Consider the following 25025-nt stretch of genomic DNA (forward strand, 5'->3'; position numbering starts at 1 on the left):
TCTATAAAAATTTCATCATTTCCTTCTTCCTTGCCTAAATAAACTTTTTAAGACATTTACTCTTCATTTCTTGACAATTTTTATTTAAATCTTGGCCTTGAAGATGATGACTGTCCATTACTTGCCTAACATGATGCAAAAACTTTCTTAAAAGTACCACAAGCATGTTAAAAATGTGCCTGGCTACCATCTTGTTGGTATATATGTACTTCTATAAATGGATGTACTTGTAGTACCCACTTCCACTGACTTGCATCATTCTCATCTGGAACACCACAACTATCTAACAAACCCTCTTGAGCTTCTCTTATTCATCCATCTAAGTGGTCCTTTACATACACCTTCCCCCCAACCCTTGATCTTTCTTTTTTCTTTCATGAAATGTTCTCTCCATAATGCATCATAATCCTCGTGAAATTAGAGAGAGAGAATCTGCATTTTCTTCCACAAAGCCATCTGCAGCATCTAGCACTTTCTACACCTTTCATATAATATACCATGTGCAACATCTAGCAAGTTTCACACCTTCCCTCACATAACCATGTGAAATATCCACAATCTGCGCCTTCTCTTACAAAGTCATGTGTCCCATCTAGTAAGTCCCATACCCTCAACCAAACACACCATCCATTTGATTTGTACATCAAAATAAACTTCTCCCTTTTTCTTTTGTTAATTTTTTTCTAGAACGTATCCTGATGCTCTTCACATCCACCACAAAGAACATGCATAACTAAAAATGAAGAAGCTTTTTCAACCAAAGACCCTACAATGTAATTCCAGACCCAAATTCACAAAGCCATGTAACCTATCTAGCAAGTTACATATCTTTCACAGAATAAAGTACACCACTTGGCAAGTTTCACACCAATCATATAACCATGTGCACTATTTTCTAACAGGTTCCAGACTTTCACATAACCATGTGCATCAACTTCCACACCTTCCTTCACAAAGTCATGCACACAATTGGGAATTTCCATAACTTCCTTCACATAACAAACTGTACTTCCTACTAAACCTACTCTTACAAATTTCACTTTATCATTTCTCCTTCTGAAGGAAAGAATTTTTCTATTTGTTTTTCTTAATTTTTCTCGCTTTCCAAAAATCAGCAATATCCCACTGGCACAAGCCAAGTCAAAGATGTACTGGCATTGGCCTATGACCTAATCATTATGGATCAAGCAAGAGGCATGTGGTGTCGAGGGTATACTGAAGTGAGGATGAAATAATGATGGCCAGTTGTGTTCAAGGTTTCGTGAAGAACAGGATGAAAGTGATAATAGCCAGTAGTGTCTAAGGTGCTGGGAAGATGAGGGTACAGTGAAAATAACCTTTGAATTGACAGGTAAAAGCCAATTGTGTTGAGGTACTGAAGTGAAAGTGGAAAAAAAAATCCTGGGATTTTTATAAGTAAATGTGGCAATGATGGAAAATTTCTCTCAGGGGTAAAGTGAAGACTGCCACCACTGACTTGACCCACAGAGTGTAGTGAAGATGAAAGTGCAATGAAAACAAAGGTGTAATGAAGATGGCCAATGACTGACATTTAAGTGTTAATTGTAAAGCATTACCTTTGAAGTGAATTTGGGTTTACTGAAGCTGTAGTAAAAGTTAATTTGTTGGTATCTCCCTCCATACTGAACATGATGATGAGTAATATAGTTAAGGATGATATGCGAAATGAACACTGGTACTTCTATCTATAACTATACTTCACTTCCTTTGGATTTCTTTCACATGCCAATTAAAATTACTATTCTACGAACTTCTATCACACCCATAAGCTCATATGTCTTTCATTTGACACACAACTACACAGATCTGCAGTTTTAATGATCCCCTTTGGCATGAACCTTAGGTATGATACCCTAGCCTTTGATCTGACCTTTAAGGGTCAGGTCAAATATATAACTTACCATATTTGCAATACTGTTTACAGAATCCAATTTCAGGGGACCCTTCATGACTGCTGACCTCTTTCACAAGGCATAAAAGCACCGAGAAACAACCAACTGCACAGGTCTGCCCATCAAGCACCTGAGGAAAAGGGGAGTGGTGAAAAAAAAAAAAAAAAAAAAAAAAAAAAAAAAAAATCTTTGGCATATAATGTGAAATTCTGGTTTACTCTACACATTCCAAATACATAAGCACAAGAGTAAACAAAAGAGAGCAATAAATATGGTACCATACTTAGACATGTAAGTTACAGGGGAAGACCAGGGGCTTTTAAATTTTCCCACCTTGGAGACAGGGAAAAGCTCTTTGGTGACGTAGGGTTAAAACACCCTATGGTCAAAATATAAATTCAGCATATGGAAAGTTGATTTCCCCCATTCTTTTCCATCATTTCCCATGTCAGCAAAGCAGTACCAGGAACAAAGAAACAGCCTTATTTGATCATATCCATTCTCTAGCTGTCATGTGTAATGCAACAAAAACCATATACCCCTATGCAAAACTGGCCCCCAACAACTTTTGTGTTTTCCCCTGGCTGCTTCACATGCACTGATTCAGTTCACTGTTTGCAAGTTTCTCTCTGTATACCACATCGCTCAGTTCACTCAATCCTGTGCATACTTTACACTCTCCTGCATGTTCAGACCCTAGGCACTCAATCCTTTTTCACTTCATCGTTCAATCTCCAATCTGGTCTTCCCCTTCTTATCTACTCCGTATCTGAGACTCACATATCCTTTTTAAACCTCTATTCACTCATTTTTTCCATACGTCCAAACCATTTTAATATTATCCTCTTCAGTTCTGAACTTAAGACTTCATATTGCAAAATACCTCTCTTATCCTATTATTTCTTACTCGACTAACCCACATACACATGTATATACATAAACGCCCACACACACACACACATATGCATACATATCCTAAATCCAATTTGGTCTTCCTTTTCTTATCTACTCCATATCTGAGACACACATATCCTTTTTAAACCTCTACTCACTCATTTTTTCTATATGTACAAACCATTTTAATATTGTCCTCTTCAGTTCTGGACACAAGACTCTTCATATTGCAAAATATCTCTCATCCTATTATTTCTTACTCGACTAACCCACATACACATGTATATACATAAATGCCCACACACACACACACATACCTATACATTTCAATGTATATACACATATATACACATGTACTTATTCACACTTACTGCCTTCATCCATTCCCGTCGCACCCTGCCACACATGATATGGAACTCCCCTCCCCCGTGTTCACACGATGTAGCGCTAGGAAAAGACAACAAAGGCCACATTTACTCACAACAAGCTGTCATGTGTAACACATCGAAATCACAGCTCCCTTTCCACATCCAGGACCCTACAAAACTTTCCATGGTTTACCCCAGACACTTCACATGCCCTGGTTCAATCCATTGACAGCACGTTGAACCCGGTATACCACATTGTTCCAATTCCCTCTAATCCTTGCACGCCTTTCACCCTCCTGTATGTTCAGGCCTCGATCGCTCAAAATCTTTTTCATTCCATCCTTCCACCTCCAATTTGGTCTCCCACTTCTTGTTCCCTCCACCTCTGACACATATACCCTCTTTGTCCATCTTTCCTCTCATTCTGTCCATGTAACCAAACATATCAATACATCCTCTTCTGCTCTATCAACCACACGTTTTTATATTACCACACACCTCTCTTACCCTTTCATTACCTACTCGATCAAACCACCTCACACCACATATTGTCCTCAAACATCTCATTTCCAACATATCCACCCTCCTCTGCACAACCCTATCTATAGGCCATACCCCGCAACCACATAATACTGTTAGAACCACTATTCCCTCAAACATGCCCATTTTGCTTTCCGAGATAATGTTCTCGCCTTCCACAAATTCTTCAAGGCCCCCTCCCAGTGGCTCACTTCCACTTACATGGTTCCATCTGCTGCCAAATCCACTCCCACACATCTAAAACACTTCACTTCCACCAGTTTTTCTCCATTCAAACTTACCTCCCAATTTACTTGTCCCTCAACCCTACTGAACCTAATGACCTTGTTCTTATTCACATTTACTCTCAGCTTTCTTCTTTCACACAGTTTACCAAATTCAGTCACCAGCTTCTGCAGTTTCTCACCTGAAACAGCCACTTCCCAAGCCCTCTCCCACAACAGACTGCACACTTGCCCCTCTCTCCAAAACTCTAGCATTCACCTCCCTAACAACCCATCCATAAATAAATTAACCATGGAGACATCACGCACCCCTGCTGCAAACCGACATTCACTGGAAACCAATCACTTTCCTATCTTCCTAGTCGTACACATGCCTTACATCCTTGATAAAAACTTTTCACTGCTTCTAGCAACTTACCTCCCACACCATAAACTCTTAATACCTTCTACAGAGCATCTCCATCAAGTCTATCATATGCCTTCTCCACATCCATGAATGCTACATACAAATCCATGTTTTTCTAAGTATTTCTCACATACATTCCTCAAAGCAAACACCTGATCCACACATCCTCTACTACTTCTGAAACCACACTGCTCTTCCCCAATCTGATGCTCTGTACATGCCTTCACCCTTTCAATCAATACCCTCCCATATAATTTCCTAGGGATACTCAACAAACTTATACCTCTGTAATTTGAACACTCGCCTTTATACAATGACACTATGCATGCATTCCGTCAATCATCAGGCACTTCACCATGAACCATACATACATTGAATATCCTCACCAACCAGTCAACAACACACTCACCCCCTTTTTTTAATAAATTTCACTGCAATATCATCCAAACCCGCTGCCTTGCCGGCTTTCATCTTCCACAAAGCTTTCATTACCTCTTCTCTGTTTACCAAACCATTCTCCCTGACCCTCTCACTTCGCACACCACCTCGACCAAAACACCCTACATCTGCCACTGTATCATCTAACATTTAACAAACCTTCAAAATACTCAATCCATCTCACATCACCACTACTTATCACCTCCCCATTAGCCCCCTTCACCAATGACCCCATTTGCTCTCTCGTCTTAAGCACTTTATTTACCTCTCTTCACCCCAACATTCTCTCTTCTTTTCGGAAAACCTTTAAAACTTTTCACCTTCGCCTCCACAAAATAATGATCAAACATCACTCCAGTTGCACCACTCAGCACATTAACATCCAAAGTCTCTCTTTCACACGCTACCAATTAACACGTAATCCTATAATGCTCTTTGGCCATCTCTCCTACTTACATATGTATACTTATGTATATCTCTCTTTTTAAACAAGGTATTCCCAATCACCAGTCCTTTTTCAGCACACAAATCAACAATCTCTTCACCATTTACAATACTGAACACCCCATGTACACCAATTATTCCCTCAACTGCCACATTACTCACCTTTGCATTCAAATCACCCATCACTATACCTGGTCTCGTGTATCAAAACTGCTAACACACTAAGCTGCTCCCAAAACACTTGCCTCTCATGATCTTTCTTCTCATGCGCAGTTGCATAGACACTAATAATCACCCCTCTCTCTTCATCCACTTTCAGTTTTACCCATATCAATCTGGAGTTTACAAACTTACACTCTATCTCATACTCCCACAACTCATGTTTCAGGAATAGTGCTGCTCCTTCCTTTGCTCTTGTCCTTTCACCAACCCGACATTACTCCCAAAACATTCCCAAACCACTCTTCCCCCCCTTACCCTCGAGCTTTGTTTCACTCAGATCCAAAACATCCAGGTTCCTTTCCTCAAACATACCACCTCTCTCTCTCTATATATATATATACTTGGGAGTGTGTGTGTGTGTGTGTGTGTGTGTGTGTGTGTGTGTGTGTGTGTGTGTGTGGGGGGGGGGGGGGGCCTATAAATCCTCCCCTCCCGTTTATAATTTTCCAAAAGGGAACGGAGAGGTGGACCAAGTGAGGATATGCCTTCTAAGGCTCAATCCTCTGTTCTTAGTGCCACCTCGCTAATGCGGGATAAGGCGAATATGTATGTATGTATATACATATACATACATATATATATATATATATATATATATATATATATATATATATATATATATATATTTTTTTTTTCTTTTCATACTATTCGCCATTTCCCGCGTTGGCGAGGTAGCTTTAGGAACAGAGGACTGAGCCTTTGAGGGAAATCCCCACTTGGCCCCCTTCTCTGTTCCTATCTTTGGAAAATCAAAAAATGAGAGGGGAGGATTTCCAACCCCCCGCTCCCTTCCCTTTTAGTCGCCTTTTACGACACGCAGAGAATACGTGGGAAGTATTCTTTCTCCCCTATCCCCAGGGATAATATATATATATATATATATATATATATATATATATATATATATATATATATATATATATATATGATAGAAAAGATCAATTGCAATTGTATTACGTTTTAACTAGAATCGCAAAAACTCAAATGGCCATCAGGAAGTTTACGCGTGAAAATTTCATGTAAAAACCTTGAAACATTTACCTATATATCTTGACATCCTTTCAAGAGTTTATTGAGCTAATATCAACTTAACATTATTGACTACAATTTCTTCAATTCGTCCATTACTCCCGCTGCTATTGTTCAGGTGGAACACTGATCACTGTAGGCCGGTGTAAATACACTATGGGAACGTGCTATGAAACGTTTCGACAACCTGATTTAACGATAATTTTACGAGTTTCATATACTTAACCCTCCCTCTTAACTAGCAGCTGTACTAATATCCATGGCATACAAGTTTGGCTAATATCCATGGCATACTTGTTTGTCTTAATGCTGATAATAAACACTGAACCCCAACTATTATTCTTATACAACCCCAAGACCCCCTTTATATGCAGCTTCGGAGCTGTACTGTAAGTAGAAACGAGTACACTAGGTTCCTTCAGAGTGGTTATCGAAAAACCTGAACTTGCGCAACACCTCGGAAGTTACAGCCTCGCTTAAATGACTTCAAGTTTGCAGTCCGTCCGTTTACATGAAACATATTTTGACGAAACTGTAAAGAATATGACAACCAAAATACAACCAACGGCAAAAGCAATAGTTTGGTGGCGTAAAATAACTGTGCCTTCAAGTTACAGCATTTAATTACTTCGAATATAACAACAATCATACTCAAAACTTGGCTAGAAGTGATTTTCTAGTATGATTTCTCATTTAGATTCCTCCCGTCAACTGGATGGCAACAATCAGGACACACCCGAACAATCTTGTAAAAAATGTAAATGACAACGCCAGGGCGAGCTTACATTCCTCATCAGACGCCATTGCTGAGGCATCACGAAACTGCCCGTCAACCATGTATTTCCACAGCCCGACTTACTGATATGATCAACTGAATACAATTTCTTTAACATCCTCAAAATACTTGCATCCACTCAAGTTTTCACTGAGATATGCTTTGGGAAGGAAGGGGATTCTTAAAAATGTAAATTCTCACGAAAGGTAATCTCAGTGTTGAGTTCGCAACAGCTCAAAGCCGTCGCCATTTACGTCTCGGCAAAACCTTTACCATGTAAAGCTCTTAAAACTTGAGGTTTTCAGTAATTATATATCGTGGCTTCTTTAATCATAATAACAACAATAATAATAATAATAATATACCGATGTTAACAATCTTCGAAAATGAAAAATATGCTTGGTTTCTTAGTAATGTTAACATATTCAGCCTATCAGGGAGAGGTACATCAGTTATGCTCCCCATTTTATTTCATTTGACGCCCAAAAGTACCATCTTTATTCTTGAATGTGGAAAAAAAAAAAATATTCGGGAGTTATGCGAGACCACATAATGAACTTCGTGAGCCTCTCGGTATACCGTATATGACATGCTGCTATGAACATTATTGTCCAGAACTTTAGTACATTTACAGGTATTTCTTCCACTGATACCATTCTGTTGAAATGTCCGAGAATCAATGAACGTCGGTATTAAAACACACAGCACTTATTCCATAATTGTAGCCTACTTAACCAAGGAGAACGGCTGATGCTAAATTTTTCACTAATTATAGCCTACTTAATCAAGGAGAACGGCTGATGCTAAATTTTTCACCAATTATAGCCTACTTAACCAAGGAGAACGGCTGAAGCTAAATTTTTCACCAATTATAGCCTACTTAAGCAAGGAGAACGGCTGATGCTAAATTTTTCACCAATTATAGCCTACTTAACCAAGGAGAACGGCTGATGCTAAATTTTTCACCAATTATAGCCTACTTAACCAAGGAGAACGGCTGATGCTAAATTTTTCACCAATTATAGCCTACTTAACCAAGGAGAACGGCTGATGCTAAATTTTTCACCAATTATAGCCTACTTAACCAAGGAGAACGGCTGATGCTAAATTTTTCACCAATTATAGCCTACTTAACCAAGGAGAACGGCTGATGCTAAATTTTTCACCAATTATAGCCTACTTAACCAAGGAGAACGGCTGATGCTAAATTTTTCACCAATTATAGCCTACTTAACCAAGGAGAACGGCTGATGCTAAATTTTTCACGAATTCATACCACATATTAATACCTTGAAAGATTTCACATCGTAACCACTCTCCTTTCAACTAGCAACATTACCATTATCCAAGCCATAATCACGTGTCCTTACAAAAAAAAAAAAAAAAAAAAAAAAAAAAAAAAAAAAAAAAAAAAATTTGCCCTACACTTGAATCATACCGACGTCAAGACCTATACCACTGGGACTTGTGCAACCTCGAGACAGTAAATCCAGTGAGAAAAAAGTGATGTTGGCTCTTCTGGAGCGAGGTCATCAAGCTTGTACTCCATTCTGTCCTAAGAAAATGACAAGAGCCTTGCAGACGGGGACTTCTCGCTCGATGTGCAAACACTTACGTGCAGACAAGGTAAATTTCAAGGCCGATGCTCAAAAAAAAAAAAAAAGTTTGCAAACTATGCCCAATCACATTAACAAGCCTCCCTTTACCGGTATATGAAGTCGGGTTAAGCAAATAAATAATTAAATTATCATGCGTTCAAGTTACAGCTCGTTCAAAGTTACACCTGATTCTAGCTACATTACCGCAAATATGTTTGATACAATACTCACGTCAGCAGAGCTGGAAGTAACTTTCTCGCATAATTCCTTACAGCAACTGATTTCTCCCGTCACTTGACTAGCGGCAATCAAAACAAACCAGAAAATTCTTCTTGAAGCAAATGTCAATGACGGCGCCATACCGCTTCTCCAACCTTCTCCCAACGCCATTGTTGTGACGTCACGTAACCGACATGATCAACTGAGTCTCCATTCTGTGACGTACATGATTTACCTACATTTGTTTCAAATACTTTTTCAATAATCCTTTTTGGGGACCAATCAGAAAAAAAAAATATTCGCAAGTTAATTTGTTAACTTATCGGCACTTTTGAGTCGGTTATCATTATTACTTAATATATTAAACTTTTTCTGACCGTTACACAAGTTTGTGCAAATACCGCCATCTTGATTTTTTGAGAAGGATCGAAGCTTCTGGAAGCATGACAATTTTCCTAGGAAAAGATTCCAGCAAAATAACTACTTATTATTTACTACAATTTCAAGATATTTTCTCCAGGTACGTGTAAAAAAAAAAAAAAAAAAATGAAATAATATATGGTATACACCAAACAATATGTTACAATGTATATATTAGGCTGTACCTTCATCTCAAATGAACCAGAGAGAGAGCTTCAGTCACTATCCAAAGTTTAACCATACTGATTTACACTACAAACTGAATAATCCTGTAAAGTTTCATGTCCTGACCACTCCCTAATCCTTACCAATATTAACAATACCTATGGCAATATTACTCGTAAAAGTCTGAATATTACACATCTGTAAACGCCAGCCATGATTTATTCATGAGCCATCTTCCAGGATCCCATTTCAAAGAGGCTCCCGCAGCTTTGAGGCTGCATGTCACGAGGGAACTGAGTAAGATGGATTCCTGAGGGGCGAAGTGGCCCAAGAGCCTGCATTCCTGGTAGTCCTCAGACGATGATACAGCCTCAAGATAACTTCTCGTTCTTGGTCTAACCACATGTAAGTGGATCCCGTTAGCATCTCCAGCCACAATATTCTAACGAACAACTACACTTTGGTTTCACGTTGAATTAATGGTCCAAAGTTGAAATTTCTGTAACAGTTAACGCCTTACAGAAGTTGCGAAATATTCCTGAATTAAATAAATCCCTTGATATTCATCTATCTATCTTTCTTCTTTCATACCATTCGCTATTTCCCGCGATAGCGAGGTAGCGTTAAGAACAGAGGACTGGGCCTTTGAGGGAATATCCTCACCTGGCCCCCTTCTCTGTTCCTTCTTTTGGAGGAAAAAAAAGAATATATATATATATATTTAAACTATTTGCCATTTCCCGCGTTAGCGAGGTAGCGTTTAGAACAGAGGACTGGGCTTTTTTGGAATATCCTCACCTGGCCCCCTCTGTTCCTTCTTTTGGAAAAAAAAAAAAAAAAAAAGAGGGGAGGATTTCCAGCCCCCCGCTCCCTCCCCTTTCAGTCGCCTTCTACGACACGCAGGGAATACGTGGGAAGTATTCTTAATCCCCTATCCCCAGGGGATAGGGGATTAAGAATACTTCCCACGTATTCCCTGCGTGTCGTAGAAGGCGACTAAAAGGGGAGGGAGCGGGGGGCTGGAAATCCTCCCCTCTCGTTTTTTTTTTTTTTCCGAAAGGGGGAACAGAGAATTGGGCCAGGTGAGGGTGTTCCCTCAAAGGCCCAGTCCTCTGTTCTTAACGCTACCTCGCTAATGCGGGAAATGGCGAATACTTTGAAAGAAAAAAAAAAAAAAATATATATATATATATATATTGATGCTAAATTTTTCACAACGAATTCATACCACATATTAATACCTCGAAAGATTTCACATCCTAACCACTCTCCATTCAACTAGCAACATTACCATTATCCAAGCCATAACCACGTGTCCTAAAAAAAAAAAAAAAGTTTGCAAACTATGCCCAATCACATTAACAAGCCTCCCTTTACCGGTATATGAAGTCGGGTTAAGCAAATAAATAATTAAATTATCATGCGTTCAAGTTACAGCTCGTTCAAAGTTACACCTGATTCTAGCTACATTACCGCAAATATGTTTTATACAATACTCACGCCAGCAGAGCTGGAAGTAACTTTCTCGCATAATTCCTTACAGCAACTGATTTCTCCCGTCACTTGACTAGCGGCAATCAAAACAAACCAGAAAATTCTTGAAGCATATGTCAATGACGGCGCCATACCGCTTCTCCAACCTTCTCCCAACGCCATTGTTGTGACGTCACGTAACCGACATGATCAACTGAGTCTCCATTCTGTGACGTACATGATTTACCTACATTCCTTTCATATACTTTTTCAATAATCCTTTTTGGGGACCAATCAGAAAAAAAAATATTAGCAAGTTAATTTGTTACTTTGTCGGCACTTTTGAGTCGGTTATCATTATTACTTAATATATTAAACTTTTTCTCACCGTTACACAAGTTTCTGCAAATACCGCCATCTTGATTTTTTGAGAAGGATCGAAGCTTCTGGAAGCATGACAATTTTCCTAGGAAAAGATTCCAGCAAAATAACTAATTATTTACCACAATTTCAAGATATTTTCTTCAGGTGCAACATGTAAAAAAAAAAAAAAATAAAAAAAATGAAATATCAATATATGGTATACACCAAACACAATATGTGTCAATGTATGTAATAGGTTGTACCATGATCTCAAATGAAGAAGAGCGAGAGCTTCTGTCACTACCAAAAGTTTAACCATACTGACTTACACTACAAACAGAATAATCCTGTAAAGTTTCATGTCCTGACCACTCCCAAATCCTTACCAATATTAACAATACCTATGGCAATATTACTCGTAAAAGTCTGAATATTACACATCTGTAAACGCCAGCCATGATTTATTCATGAGCCATCTTCCAGGATCCCATTTCAAAGAGGCTCCCGCAGCTTTGAGGCTGCATGTCACGAGGGAACTGAGTAAGATGGATTCCTGAGGAGCGAAGTGGCCCAAGAGCCTGCATTCCTGGTAGTCCTCAGACGATGATACAGCCTCAAGATAACTTCTCGTTCTTGGTCTAACCACATGTAAGTGGATCCCGATAGCACATCCAGCCACAATATTCTAACGAACAACCACACTTTGGTTGTACCAGTTTACGCCTTACAGAAGTTACGAAATATTCTTATAAATCAAATAAATCCCTTGATATTCATGTTTTTTATATATATATGTATATATATATATATATATATATATATATATATATATATATATATATATATATAATGGATCTGTCGATTGTATATAAAATAAATTCAAATTCTGTGGACGTTAACTGTAAAATGAACGTAATGTTTAATTTAAACATTGGATCTTTGATCTACTCAACCTGAAATGTTGGTAAGGGGCGTACTTTATGCTATATGTCATAATATAACTAATGTTTTCCACAATTGTGATCTTAGCAAATAATAAACCCATTCCGAAAACATCAGGTTCAGAGGATCAAATATACATCATACATCAATGATAACTCGTCTTGCAGTAATCATACTTACATCAATGGTGTTTTTTTCCTTGCATAATTTCGAACAGATAGTTATTCCTTCCACTTGACAAGCGACAACCAGGAAAAGCCCGACCAATCTTGCAAAATAAGTCAATGATGACGCCATGCCGCGCTTCCGATCTTCACCAGACGCCATTTGAGTGACGCTCGGGAACCAATGAACAACTGATGTATTCCTCCGCCTGACTACTTGCTGCCAGATACGGTCATTAGACCGCTAATTCTTCAACGTTCAACATATATTGATACCAAAATATATTTTTTTAATATCTTTAAATCAGTAATTTGATTTATGTGGACGACAACGAAAAAAATGCCAGGATCTAGTTTCGGCGGATGTATTGCCAACAAGTCGGTTCTTATTAGCTTATTAATAGTTTCCTGATTAATTCAATTCGTTTATTCCACTTTCTATTGGATTTATCGTCTTCCTCTAAACTGGATTTCTGTTTGTGAATATCAAAATTCTTCTGAATATCAATTCATATGATCGAAAAGATCGATTTTAATTGCACTAAGCATCCAAGGGTTGCCCAAGAACGAACTTACATTTGCGACATTACCTGCCTACCGTAGACCATCCCTTTGCCTACGTGTTCTTCCTTAAACAGTGGTTTCCAATTGATTGCACTTCACCAGATGCTTTCTTAATCCGAGAAGGCATCGTTCCCGGTGTAATGAAAGGCTGTGAGTGATATATTATTGTGCCTTAGCCACTGGTGCTAATTCACCAGAAGACTGGGTTTAGAGGAATGGTGCCACATCGTCGTGGTGACCTCAACGGAACTCCGCCTGGCAATTGTACAACTAACTTTTTTCTATACAATTCCCCAATCGACACATCCACGTCTGGGAGGCACTCGTGTATGTGTGTGTGTATATATATATATATATATATATATATATATATATATATATATATATATATATATATACACACACACACATACACGAGTGCCTCCCAGACGTGGATGTGTCGATTGCATACAAGATATTTTTATCAAATTCAATGGGGCTTTAATTACTGAAACCTTAAACTTTGTACCTTTGATCTACTGGACCTGAAATTTTCAGTATAATGCGCGTAATTTGTTGAGATCATAACTGTGATAATCTCTGGCAGTATTATATTACCATAGTTTCTATCAGTTATGATCTTTGAGAATACTACGCCCGCTGATGAAATTTCAGGTTTAGATCAACTAAAGTATCACTCACGCCTTGAGGCTTATTCTAATTACACCAACGATAACTCGTCTTGCAGTAATCATACTCAATAACGCTTGCAGTAATCATACTCAAATCAATAACGTTGGCGTTGCTTTCCTAACTGAAACTCGTCGAAAAGTTTCTCCCGCCACTTGACACTGGACAACCAGGACAAAGCCGTCCAGTCTTGCAATGTAGGTCAATGACGACGCCATACCCCGCTTCCAATCTTCACCAGACGCCATTCCTTATTCCTGTGACGTTGGGAAACCGTTGGACAACTCGTGTATTGCTCCGCCTGACAACTTTGCTGACAGGTAAGGTCATTTTCAACATTTGTCATATCTTTTTACCTACATATGTTTCCTAATATTTATAATCCAATGTTTTCTATTGTGTGGATGAGTATGAACAAACAGATTTCTGAATTTAAATTCGTGGGATGTGTTGCCAACTAGGTGGCACTTAATATTTCATTAATATTTTGATTCATTTTCTTCTGTAAGCACTTTACATTGGATGTATCGACGTTTGCGTTTGCCATAATGAATTTTGTTGTGAAAATGGCAAAATTATTCAGTAGATAAATTCTGACGAGTGATTACTTTTTCATTTTTTGTACTATGCATCTTGGGTTGTGAAGTTGTCACGTAGTAGCCTGTAGGTTCCGACCCTGGGCCTTCCACTTATTCCTAGTATGTGTTTTTCGAGTGTTTGTGCCATATGGACCTTAGCACTTCCCATGTCGCTTTCTCACCCCGAAGGCATCCTCCCGAGTGTAAACTAGGGTAAGTGATATATCAATGCACTCATAAGTAAAAACTGGTTGTAAAAGGATTGTTTCATCTTGGTGACCCCAACAGAACTCTGCCTATCCTTTGAGCAGCCTTCCCTACCTGGTAAGTTTTATGTCATCCTTGTTCAAAAAATTTCCAGTCGGTAACCTCTTCGAATATATGACTGAAAATCTGGATTTTCCTGTCTCAGATCTTGTGGCTCTTGAATTGATAAAATTGTGTATAAAAGGCTGTATTTCTATTTCATAAATAATTTATGCTCAGAAATTTGGTATGGCGTTAGGTAACCCTCTTTCACCAGTATTAAGTAATTTTGCATGTAATTCATTGAAACAAATTACTAAGGGATATCTTACCCTCTAAGGCAATCTGGTTTAGGTATGGTGTTTGGCCAACGAGCGATGATTTAAAGACATTTCTCCCTTTACTTCTTTTATAAAATTTACTGTCGAATTAGAAAATAATTGTATATTACCATTTTTAGATTACTTTATCCTTAGGGTTGGAAACGTTTAACATATACAGAAAACCCATCAGTGTTTGCTCTTATATTCATTATTACTCAGCTCAATATGACAGAGTTAAACAATATTCATTCCAGTCGATGTTCCTTAGGGCATTACGTATTTGCAGTCTAGAATTTATTTGAGAAGAATATTTCACTGGATCCAAGTTAAAGTACCCTAGATCTTTCATTGATAAATCTCTTAAGTTGGCAAGGAAATGATTCTATAGAGTTAACCCCACCCCCCCTTGATACGAAGAACCTTTTAGTTCTCTAATTTAGTGATAGTTTTATGTTACTCCCCTAGTTGCTTAAATCCTTTAATGTGAATATAGTCTTCAGCAATAACACTCCCATTAAGAATATCAGTCAAAAACCTTGCCAGTTCTTCAGCAATAACAGTCCTATTAATGATATCAATTAAAACCTCGCCAGAAAATTCTGCGTGCTGTTTACAGATTACCTTGTAAAAGCTGTAATATGTTTTATAATGGGCGGACTGGTAGGGATTTCTGTGTTAGACTTAAGCAACGAATGTTGTAACTTGCAAGTAACTATATACATCCCCTCTAGAACAGCTATATGAGGGAAGTGACCAAAAGTGGCAGCCCCGCGGGGTGACGAGTGACGGGACGTGAGATCGTGCAGGGGGCTGGCACCCCCTTCAAACCCCCCCCCCCCCCCCCATCACAACCCTGCTGCCCGGAGAGAGAGAGAGAGATGCCAATCATGGGGTACTCTTGTCAGACTTTAACTTGTAAGGAGCGAATTTTCATATTGTAAGAATAATGTAAGTGAATTAGTGTGTAAGGTCATCCATGGGATGTTTCATGAGTATAACTAGGTTGATTATAGAAATTAAGTTGTCAGACTCATAGAACACACGAGATCGCCCATAGCAGGTCCCATTTAGGATTAGACCTGGTGAAAAGTTTACTATTTACGGTGCTCAAATAAGAACATACATTGAGACAGTATCAAGTAATGACAAAGAATATGCAACAAGCATGAAAAATCGGAGTAAACTAGTAAATTGCTTAGTTAAGTGTATCAACACTACTGGGCAGGCACCTAGCGCTTTCCTCAAGACAGAGGCAAGTACTGTCTCAAGGGCAGTTCCTCTAGAGCGTTGTAGACATGCACTTGAATGCTCTCATCTTCGTCAAGGTCCTGCTCGCTTAACGGGGGGGGGGGGGGGGAGAGAGAGAGAGAGAGAGAGAGAGAGAGAGAGAGAGAGAATCGTGGGTCCCAGCTGGGAAGAGTCCTCGTTGTGTGACGACCGAGCCTGAGGACAGTGCCAAGAACGTTCTTAGGGCGTGCTTGACCCAGTAGGCGCGGTACGACGATGCGTGAAACGCGAGCACGGACCGACATGACGTGGATGACGAGGGTCCATCGCTAGGCCACCGACACACTCACGCCCAGAGACCCGGCGGCAGCCCACTTTCTCAAAATCCAGCGAAGAACATATGTTTCCAGTTGATGCTCTATTAAGTGGACTTATGGTGCCAGAGACCTGAGGCGAAGCCGTCTGTCAGTATTATGCTGTGCGGCAGGAACTACAGTCTGTTTATTTGACGTGTCACTCGGTTAAGGGCATTAATAAGAAGTCCCTTGCACTTATGAATTAGGATGGTAAGTTGCTATTAGCAGTTGTATTAGGATGCGTGCCACGTTATTTCATACTCTGAGTAGCTTTAGATATTTAATGTAATAGTATCCGCGGTCCCATGCATGATAACTGATTATGTTAGCAGTGGTGCAACCAGGTAAATGTTAAGATATTCCCACGAAATGCGTACATAGGCTCATGTCATTTTATTTAGGTATTAAATGTGATAAGGTTATTGGCCAGGAAAGTGAGTAGTCAAAATATGCTTGACAGTCCTTTGGTCTAGTTGGGTCATTAATGTCTTCATTAAGGGGATTTACTTGGACCATGGCCATGGGCTCCCATGGTAATAATCTCACTTGAACAGCACGAAGCATCAAATAATAATCTCAAGTAATTACAGCTAGTATTAACGTCAAGTATTAACTAACATTTTTTTTTCCAACCCCTATATATATATATATATATATATATATATATATATATATATATATATATATATATATATATATATGTGTGTGTGTGTGTGTGTGTGTGTGTTAATCACACTAGTCCATGATGATAGTAATGAAGGTGAAATCGCTCTTCAGTAGTTCATGTAATTTTATTCAATATGTAATTTTTCTATACACGTCATTAAGTGCCAATAATTCATAATGTTTTTAAAACCCCAACACCACAACAAAACTACCGTCTGACCCCTACCTTCATCCTCACACCAGGTACTTTTATTACAGCAGCTTCAGGCATTGTAGACAACAAAGAAAGCTTCATCTGAAGGTACATTGATTGGAAGCAGGAAAAAGGATGATTTGTCTTCCAGTGCCGACTGTGTAGCAAGTGTTTCTGTGGGCAAAGCTGGTAAGATCCTTACAAGACTTAATGATTACAACAAGCTGCATTTTATATCCCCCCCCCCCGCCCCTCCAAGACTATGCCTCAATTCATGTTCAGTTGTGAGCTGCAAGCACCAATGATCCATGTTTTACATGAGAATTTACAGGTCTTGCTACAAGAGATACTGCTCCTGTTTGTGAGGCCCTCAGTGACTGAAAGTTCTCCATCATCTGAACAGTGCAGTTATGGGGGCAAGTACAATCATCGACCAAATGAGGATCTCATGTTGGTGGTGGTGGGGGGGGGGGGATGATGTTACGAACTTTCTCACAACAAAAGCATTCTCATCAAAACAGAGGAAGAATTCTTCAAATCTGTCGGGAAATACTTTGTGTATGTTATTTTGTGCTCAAGAAGTTCCCCCTGAAGAATGAGCTGATATGGAATGCAAGTGTTGCTAACCCAAGGAAGAGAATGGATGCAAAGTTTGCATCGGTGCTCTACTTTGCGAAGAAATTCCACTTCATGGAAGGGCAGATAGATGACCTTGAACTTCAATTGGCTCTACCAGGCAGATCAGCTTGAAGGTGTATATCGTAGCCAAAGAGCTGATGATTTGTGGGTGGCCATTTCACAACTATGAGGCAAGTCTTCTTATAAGGATAAGTATGTACATCTCAGAATCATGTTGGCTAGCCAGTCAGTTGCTCACAGCAGTGCTGAAGATGAATTTTCAGTATGGTAATGAAAAAACTCCACTGAATTTCTTCCAAGTCTCGGCACACGAACATTATCAGATTTCCCTACGCAGAAATTGTATAGTTGTGGTAAAAAGAAGAAGAAAAAAGTTCAGTGAAAGGCTTCTGGAGAGGTGCAAACAGGCAACCACTGCTTGCTTATAACAATGTGTTGACAAACATTAGAACCTCTGTTGACTTCGCTCGAGGATCGAAAATGAAACGCTACTGATTAGATAATTTGTTGGTTATAAAGTGAAAAATTGTGGACTATGTAGATGTAGATAAACGAATTGAGGTAACAGCTTGAGCACTGGACATGGCAAACTCCCTGTGTTGACAGTGCAACCTGTATTACGCGTCGCTGTAAGTTTCGTTTTGCAATTTTTTTTTTTCGTACTCAGAATTCCTTATTTTTGCCTTTTTTTTTTTTTTTGACAAGGTTAGCACCTCTGATGTATACGTTTCATTCAGCCTATCTAGAGGCCTTGTATTTTTTCCAACAGTTATAAGCAGGTTTCCGTGTGAACACCGGTATTCTCGAATATGCCTCAGCCTGGTTCAGAGTAACGGCGATTGCATATTGAGAGGCATTAGTTTTAGCAGACTTCATCACGTTGTCCTTCAGGTTAGCAATATCCTTCAGAACTGTTACTCTGAAAGAAGTATGTTTTGTCTGCACTAGTAGGTTTGATCTTATCGATGTTTATTGCGTTATTCTTAACACGAAGACATACGACGTGAGGGCTTAGGTCCATATTTAGTCCAGTGCTCAGACTTCTCCGCAGGTAAGAGATGCAGTATCCCAGAAGACTGATGGTCACAGAAAACAACTCGTTATGATTCATGGTAAATCTGAACCTGTTTCCTTTGTACAGGAATATTTTTTAAGTAAATTCATGTTTCTCTGTAGATTTCCCCACAAGCGGTTATACCGTAAAGGTAAACAAGATTATGTCTGCGACCATTGCCAGGGATGGATCCGTTCATTAAACGGTGGAAACACGCATCTGCATCTATCATCCCAAAATGCATGTGACAAAACTGATGCGACTTACCAGACAGAATGGAGTGTATGTTTCGTCCTGTACAGTGATATGTATCAGATACTAGGTACTCTTTGGAGCAGTAGTAATGAAATATCTACACTTTTTGGTCCTATGTGCAAACTCTTCCATTTCGGGTAAAGATTAAACATCGGTCAGAAAGTAGTCAGTCACCATCTTCTTATGCTTTTCATCTACATTGACAACCACATAGGCTAGCCAGGGTGAAGATATAGGCTCGATGATGCCTTCAACGCGTCGGTGAACTTATGATCCACTTAGCTATACCTTCTCGATTTATTAGCAACAGGTACAGAGTCAACTGAAACATGTGTTGACGAGACGGTGGGTTTAGGAGGTTTATCACTCCCAAAGATCATTACAATGTATTGTTATGTTTCAGACGATGGGGTTAGGAGGTTTATCACTCCCAAAGACAACTATGATGTCATAGTTCTGATTTTAAAAAATCAAGGCTTGATACATCACAACGCTTCATGTGGGGAGAGACAGACATTGGAATGAGGCCTGTTGTGTAAGCTTTACAATGCAATATCCTCGAATGTTTGGGGGAAGCGAACATGCTACCATGGGCACCTTAAGGCCTAGATGCAGGATAAGTTCTTCAGCTTGTCATTGGGACTTGAAACTTTCAGACATACTAATGTCTACCACAGCATGCGATGAATGACCAAATAGAACCTGATTTCCATAGGTTGCCTTTGCCAGACATTCAGAAGCCGCAAAGAGCAAGAGTTTGGAGATGAAGCATTGCTCTAGTGGCATAAGACATGCACATCTCTCCAGAGTCCTGTTTCTCACTCTATACACTGCCCCAAGTTGACAATTGTTTCCCCAAAAGAAGCACTTTTGGTCCCAACTGGTGGCAGCAACTTAACGGATTCTCATAAATGGTCCAGCAGAAAGGGTGTCGTTGCCGTTGGCATAAAGGTTTTGACTTAGTGATGGCTTCACTCTGGATGGTTACAAAGACAATAGGATAGGTATGCGAATACGACTCAATTCTTGTGTACCTGATCCAATCAGACGCCGCCAACAGATCAGGTGTCTTGTTGTCCATACCCCGTAACAGGCCGTATTTCCCCACATCTTCACTTGGGAAAAGTAATGATATGTATGTCCATCACTGCTGTCACAAAGTAGCAGGTTGGAAAACATGGATTAAATCGGTACAAAAAGACACCCAAATGAAAAAACTACAACATCAATAGTTGTAAAATGTTTGGTAACTGTAATGTGGAAGGGGACAGAAGAATATGGACGACCGCGTCCATAAAATCCAATCGATACTAGACCTTACGTTTTACCAGTGTTCTTTACTAATTACTCTATGTCATGACATTTAATATGCGGTCAGGCTACTCTACCGGTGCCACTGTCACCCCCAGCCCCCCCTTGATTTTTTTTTTTATTCTATATTTTGAATAACGAGTCAATAGAATTGCACGTAAACTAAGAACGTGAAAAAAATCAGCTGATACGGCACTTAATTATCAATATGTGATATCACGGAGAAAATGCATGGGTTGTGGGAACAATACCTCACTTTCCATGTAAAGAAAAAAGATTGCCGTGAGTCGCCGGCCTATATTTTGTCATTATAGTCTATTAATAAACAAAACAAAAGATACTCTTTACTTTCTGCCTTGTATGTTTCAGCCCTGACAGCAAAAAAGCTGCTGTTGACGTCGAGCTGTTTCAGAGCTTGGGTACTCGTACGGAGTTTCACTCACCTGTCGTCAACTGTATGGAAATGGCGTGCTAACACTTCGTTTTTGGGCTTTACTTATGGCGATGCAAATTTTCTTTTTATGTTATATCAAGTCTTACATTTGGAGATGTTAAAACTCTGTGAGCACTTCTAAATTTGGCGCATGTTCGAAGATGGCACTGAAAATTTTGTCATAGTTGCTAGGTTCATACAAAAATCAACTTCAAATATATTCAGGTCGTAGAATTTTTTCTAATGTGAAGAACTTAACTCATCCATAAGTTTATTCCCTTTGAATAGATTATAGTGAACCTCATTTAGTGCCCATGACTTTTATGTTGCATAGATCAGACATATCTACCTACAAAAAAAAACCAAAGTACTTGATATTCAAGTGCTTAAAATGATCCATGCATAAAACATTAATCTTACTAAACCGAAACATGTATTACAGTGTTAGCCCAGTCACACAATTGTCACTATAAAACTCGTGATAAACCAGCAAATACACAGTATCACTTAATTCATATACAGTAAATACAAGTTGGGCTAATTTAAGTACTTGGTTGATACGGAACACAGGTACTTATATAGTTAATACTGAATACAGGTACTTACATCCTTTCATCTTTTAGGCTACTAGTATTTTTATATAGGGTGGGGGAGGGGGCGAAAATCCTGGGAGCCTTGAAGAATGTGTGGAAGTCGAGAACATTATCTCGGAAAGCAAAAATGGGTATGTTTGAAGGAATAGTGGTTCCAACAATGTTGTATGGCTGCGAGGCGTGGGCTATGGATAGAGTTGTGCGCAGGAGGATGGATGTGCTGGAAATGAGATATTTGAGGACAATGTGTGGTGTGAGGTGGTTTGATCGAGTAAGCAACGTAAGGGTAAGAGAGATGTGTGGAAATAAAAAGAGCGTGGTTGAGAGAGCAGAAGAGGGTGTTTTGAAATGGTTTGGGCACATGGAGAGAATGAGTGAGGAAAGAGTGACCAAGAGGATATAGGTGTCGGAGGTGGAGGGAACGTGGAGAAGTGAGAGACCAAATTGGAGGTGGAAAGATGGAGTGAAAAAGATTTTGTGTGATCGGGGCCTGAACATGCATGAGGGTGAAAGGAGGGCAAGGAATAGAGTGAATTGGATCGATGTGGTATAACGGGGTTGACGTGCTGTCAGTGGATTGAATCAGGGCATGTGAAGCGTCTGGGGTAAGCCATGGAAAGCTGTGTAGGTATGTATATTTGCGTGTGTGGACGTATGTATATACATGTGTAAGGGGGTGGGTTGGGCCATTTCTTTCGTCTGTTTCCTTGCGCTACCTCGCAAACGCGGGAGACAGCGACAAAGCAAAAAAAAAGAATATATATATATATATATATATATATATATATATATATATATATATATATATATATATATATATTAAGCCTATGAAAAGGTTTTTGCGAGTTTCCTACATCTTATTCTAATCTCTAAACTTGTTGTTAAATAGAAGTGATCCCGATACAAGTATTGACCACTAAGGGACACAGTCTGGTATAACATATATTCGTGCCAATTTTCATGTATTTTTTATGACAAAATGCGAGGTTTAGCCAAACTCTTCTCTCCACCTTGATACAAACTTCATTAATTCAGGTCATTATGACTCGAGGCTTCTATAACAATACAGCCAATCATTATTATTATCATATCATTATTATTATAATTATTATTATCATTATTGTTATTATTATTAGTAGTAGTAGTAGTATCGTCATTGAATTTATATGTAAAAGCCACTGCGGCTGCACGTTATAACTATAATCAAATATATTCAATATTGGTCTGAAGAGCATATTTACAAATATCTTATCCTGACTCAAAACCGTATCTAACGGTTATCGACCGCTGTGCGGTTATTATGCCAGAAATCATTGCACACCACTTAGATATAAATGGGAAAATATATTTACTCATTTTACCTAGAAAGTGAGAATCAGAATGACAAGGATTAGTGAAGTACGATATTTTTTTTACTAATATGTACGAAAGTTGAGGTCTGTTTGTATGTGCTGCATACGGTAGTACACAAAACATGGCAGATATAAGACTAGAAGTTCCTGCAGAGAACTCTGTATTAGAAGTACTTTATGATGGCACGGAATTATATCAGCAGTAAGTATTTGACCGATTTTATCAAAGAGTTAGATTATAATTACTCTCTTTGACCCATCTTAATTCAAATTTAATGTACTCGACCTGTGGTATACTAGGCAGAATTTCCTACTCATGATAATTTGTTTGGCACGAACGTTTATTAGCTCAACCTCATTCACTTAGGGACATCATTGATTTCAGTTTGCAGTGATAATGAAGTGTAATGATGATACATTGAGAGGGAGAGGTGCCATTGCTTATAATGCTTCTAGTCGGCAAAATAGCTTATGCTGATGCTGACTAGTTAATAGTGGATGAAAACTATTTTGCCGATGAGTATGCAGTTGTGGTTCAATTATTGGTTTGCTATCCAGTTGGCATCTGTGGGTTAATATGGTATTTTACTGATAAATGCATATTTAGCTGTCATCTTTACCAAAGCTGGAATGGATAACATGAATTGATTAAGAATTAACAGTATTTGTTCATACTGACGGCATTTGCATTCCTAGGTGCTGCATCATCATACCTAATCTACACTAGCCGATCTTAATCCACATAGTCTAACCTAACTTAATCCAATCTAAGTCTAATCATACCTGCCACTGGACTAACATAAACAACCCAAGTTAAGGTGCTGTAGCTTAAACAAGCCAGCATAATATTACCCACTGTATGGAACATAATCCACTGAATCTAACCTAACCTGCATTGCATAGCTTTGCATGAATGATCTAACCTTAATTATCTGACCAAACCTAAAGTAATCTCCCATGCCTAACCTTGCTAACCTGACCCAGCATAAGCTAACCAGTCTTACCAAATTTTTCTAACCAAACCTCATTGACCTAACCCAAGGTTATGACTTGTGGTGCATTGCTCAATGCTATGTCAGTAATGGAATACTCATGCTGAAAACAGTACTGCCAAATCCTTAGCAAATAACATAGTATAGAGTAAAAATCACATAGTATACAGTTCATCTTGCATAAGGGTGATAAAAGAACCCATGAGTGCTTGCATTTGTTTGCAAAATAGTGTTTGTCTCACCAGAGCCAACTGCAGTATTCAGCAAAATTTGCTTTTGAGTCAGTGTCTATAGTCTGCATTGGTTAGATTAAGGCTGCTTTGCCGACTTGTTGGCAATGTACCTTTTTTACTGGATTTTCCAGAAGACATAGGCATTATATTGTTCTCAACATGGTACAAGGCACTGTTTGGCGAAGGGGATAGATAACTTAATTGGATACACTTTTATACCCAAACTTTACTTGACATCCAAAACTAAACTAAACTAATCAGACCTAAAGTAAAGCCGTCTAAATTGACATGCTTATGAAAAAAGTACTCATTATGCTTCTCAGACTAAAAACCAACTTGTAAAAAGCACAAATAGCATGACTGGGATATTTCTCTGTAAGTGGCAGTGATCATTCCTTGGTCTGCCTTGATCTTCTGAATGCCATTTACCCTAATCACCCTAATTTTACCTGATATTTAATTTAGCCTCACCGAACATCCTAAAACCTTTAGCCTCACCGAACATCCTAAAACCTTTAGCCTCACCGAACATCTTAAAACCTAACCTAGTTGACAAATTTTGCTGGCAGATATTCAGCACACCAGTTTAGCTTTATCACGTTTCGAGTATGATTGCTATTGTTTTTTGGTAGATGGTCAACAGTCAGCTGGGTTTGTATCAGATATATAAGTAGCACTCATATCCAGCTAACCTTAATCTCTTGTTCAATTATTTACCTAGTAACTGTCATGACTTTTCAGTTC

General features: G+C 38.9%; 2 protein-coding genes across 3 annotated transcripts in view; one reads left to right on the forward strand and one right to left on the reverse strand.

The window, feature by feature from the left end:
- LOC139759457 (uncharacterized) overlaps positions 1-12775 on the reverse strand; it is a 28691-nt gene extending 15916 nt beyond the window's left edge. Inside the window, exons 1-2 of one of the 2 annotated variants that reach the window (XM_071681608.1) lie at positions 12614-12775; positions 1923-2043 (exon numbers count right to left, since the gene is read on the reverse strand). In XM_071681608.1, the coding sequence (XP_071537709.1) occupies positions 1923-2043; positions 12614-12760 (268 nt within the window). In that variant the 5' untranslated portion in view covers positions 12761-12775. Of the gene's footprint in view, positions 1-1922; positions 2044-9082; positions 9244-12613 lie in introns of those variants that run through there. The other variant, XM_071681607.1, reaches the window with a different exon arrangement.
- Positions 12776-23121: 10346 nt separating this feature from the next.
- The window catches only part of MED17 (mediator complex subunit 17), a 32356-nt gene continuing 30452 nt past the window's right edge, over positions 23122-25025 (forward strand). Inside the window, exon 1 of the mRNA XM_071681609.1 lies at positions 23122-23258. Coding sequence (XP_071537710.1) covers positions 23179-23258 — 80 coding nt within the window. The 5' untranslated portion in view covers positions 23122-23178. The remainder of the gene's footprint in view (positions 23259-25025) is intronic.

The sequence above is a fragment of the Panulirus ornatus genome, chromosome 33, assembly GCF_036320965.1.
Source record: "Panulirus ornatus isolate Po-2019 chromosome 33, ASM3632096v1, whole genome shotgun sequence".
Lineage (NCBI taxonomy): Eukaryota > Metazoa > Arthropoda > Malacostraca > Decapoda > Palinuridae > Panulirus > Panulirus ornatus.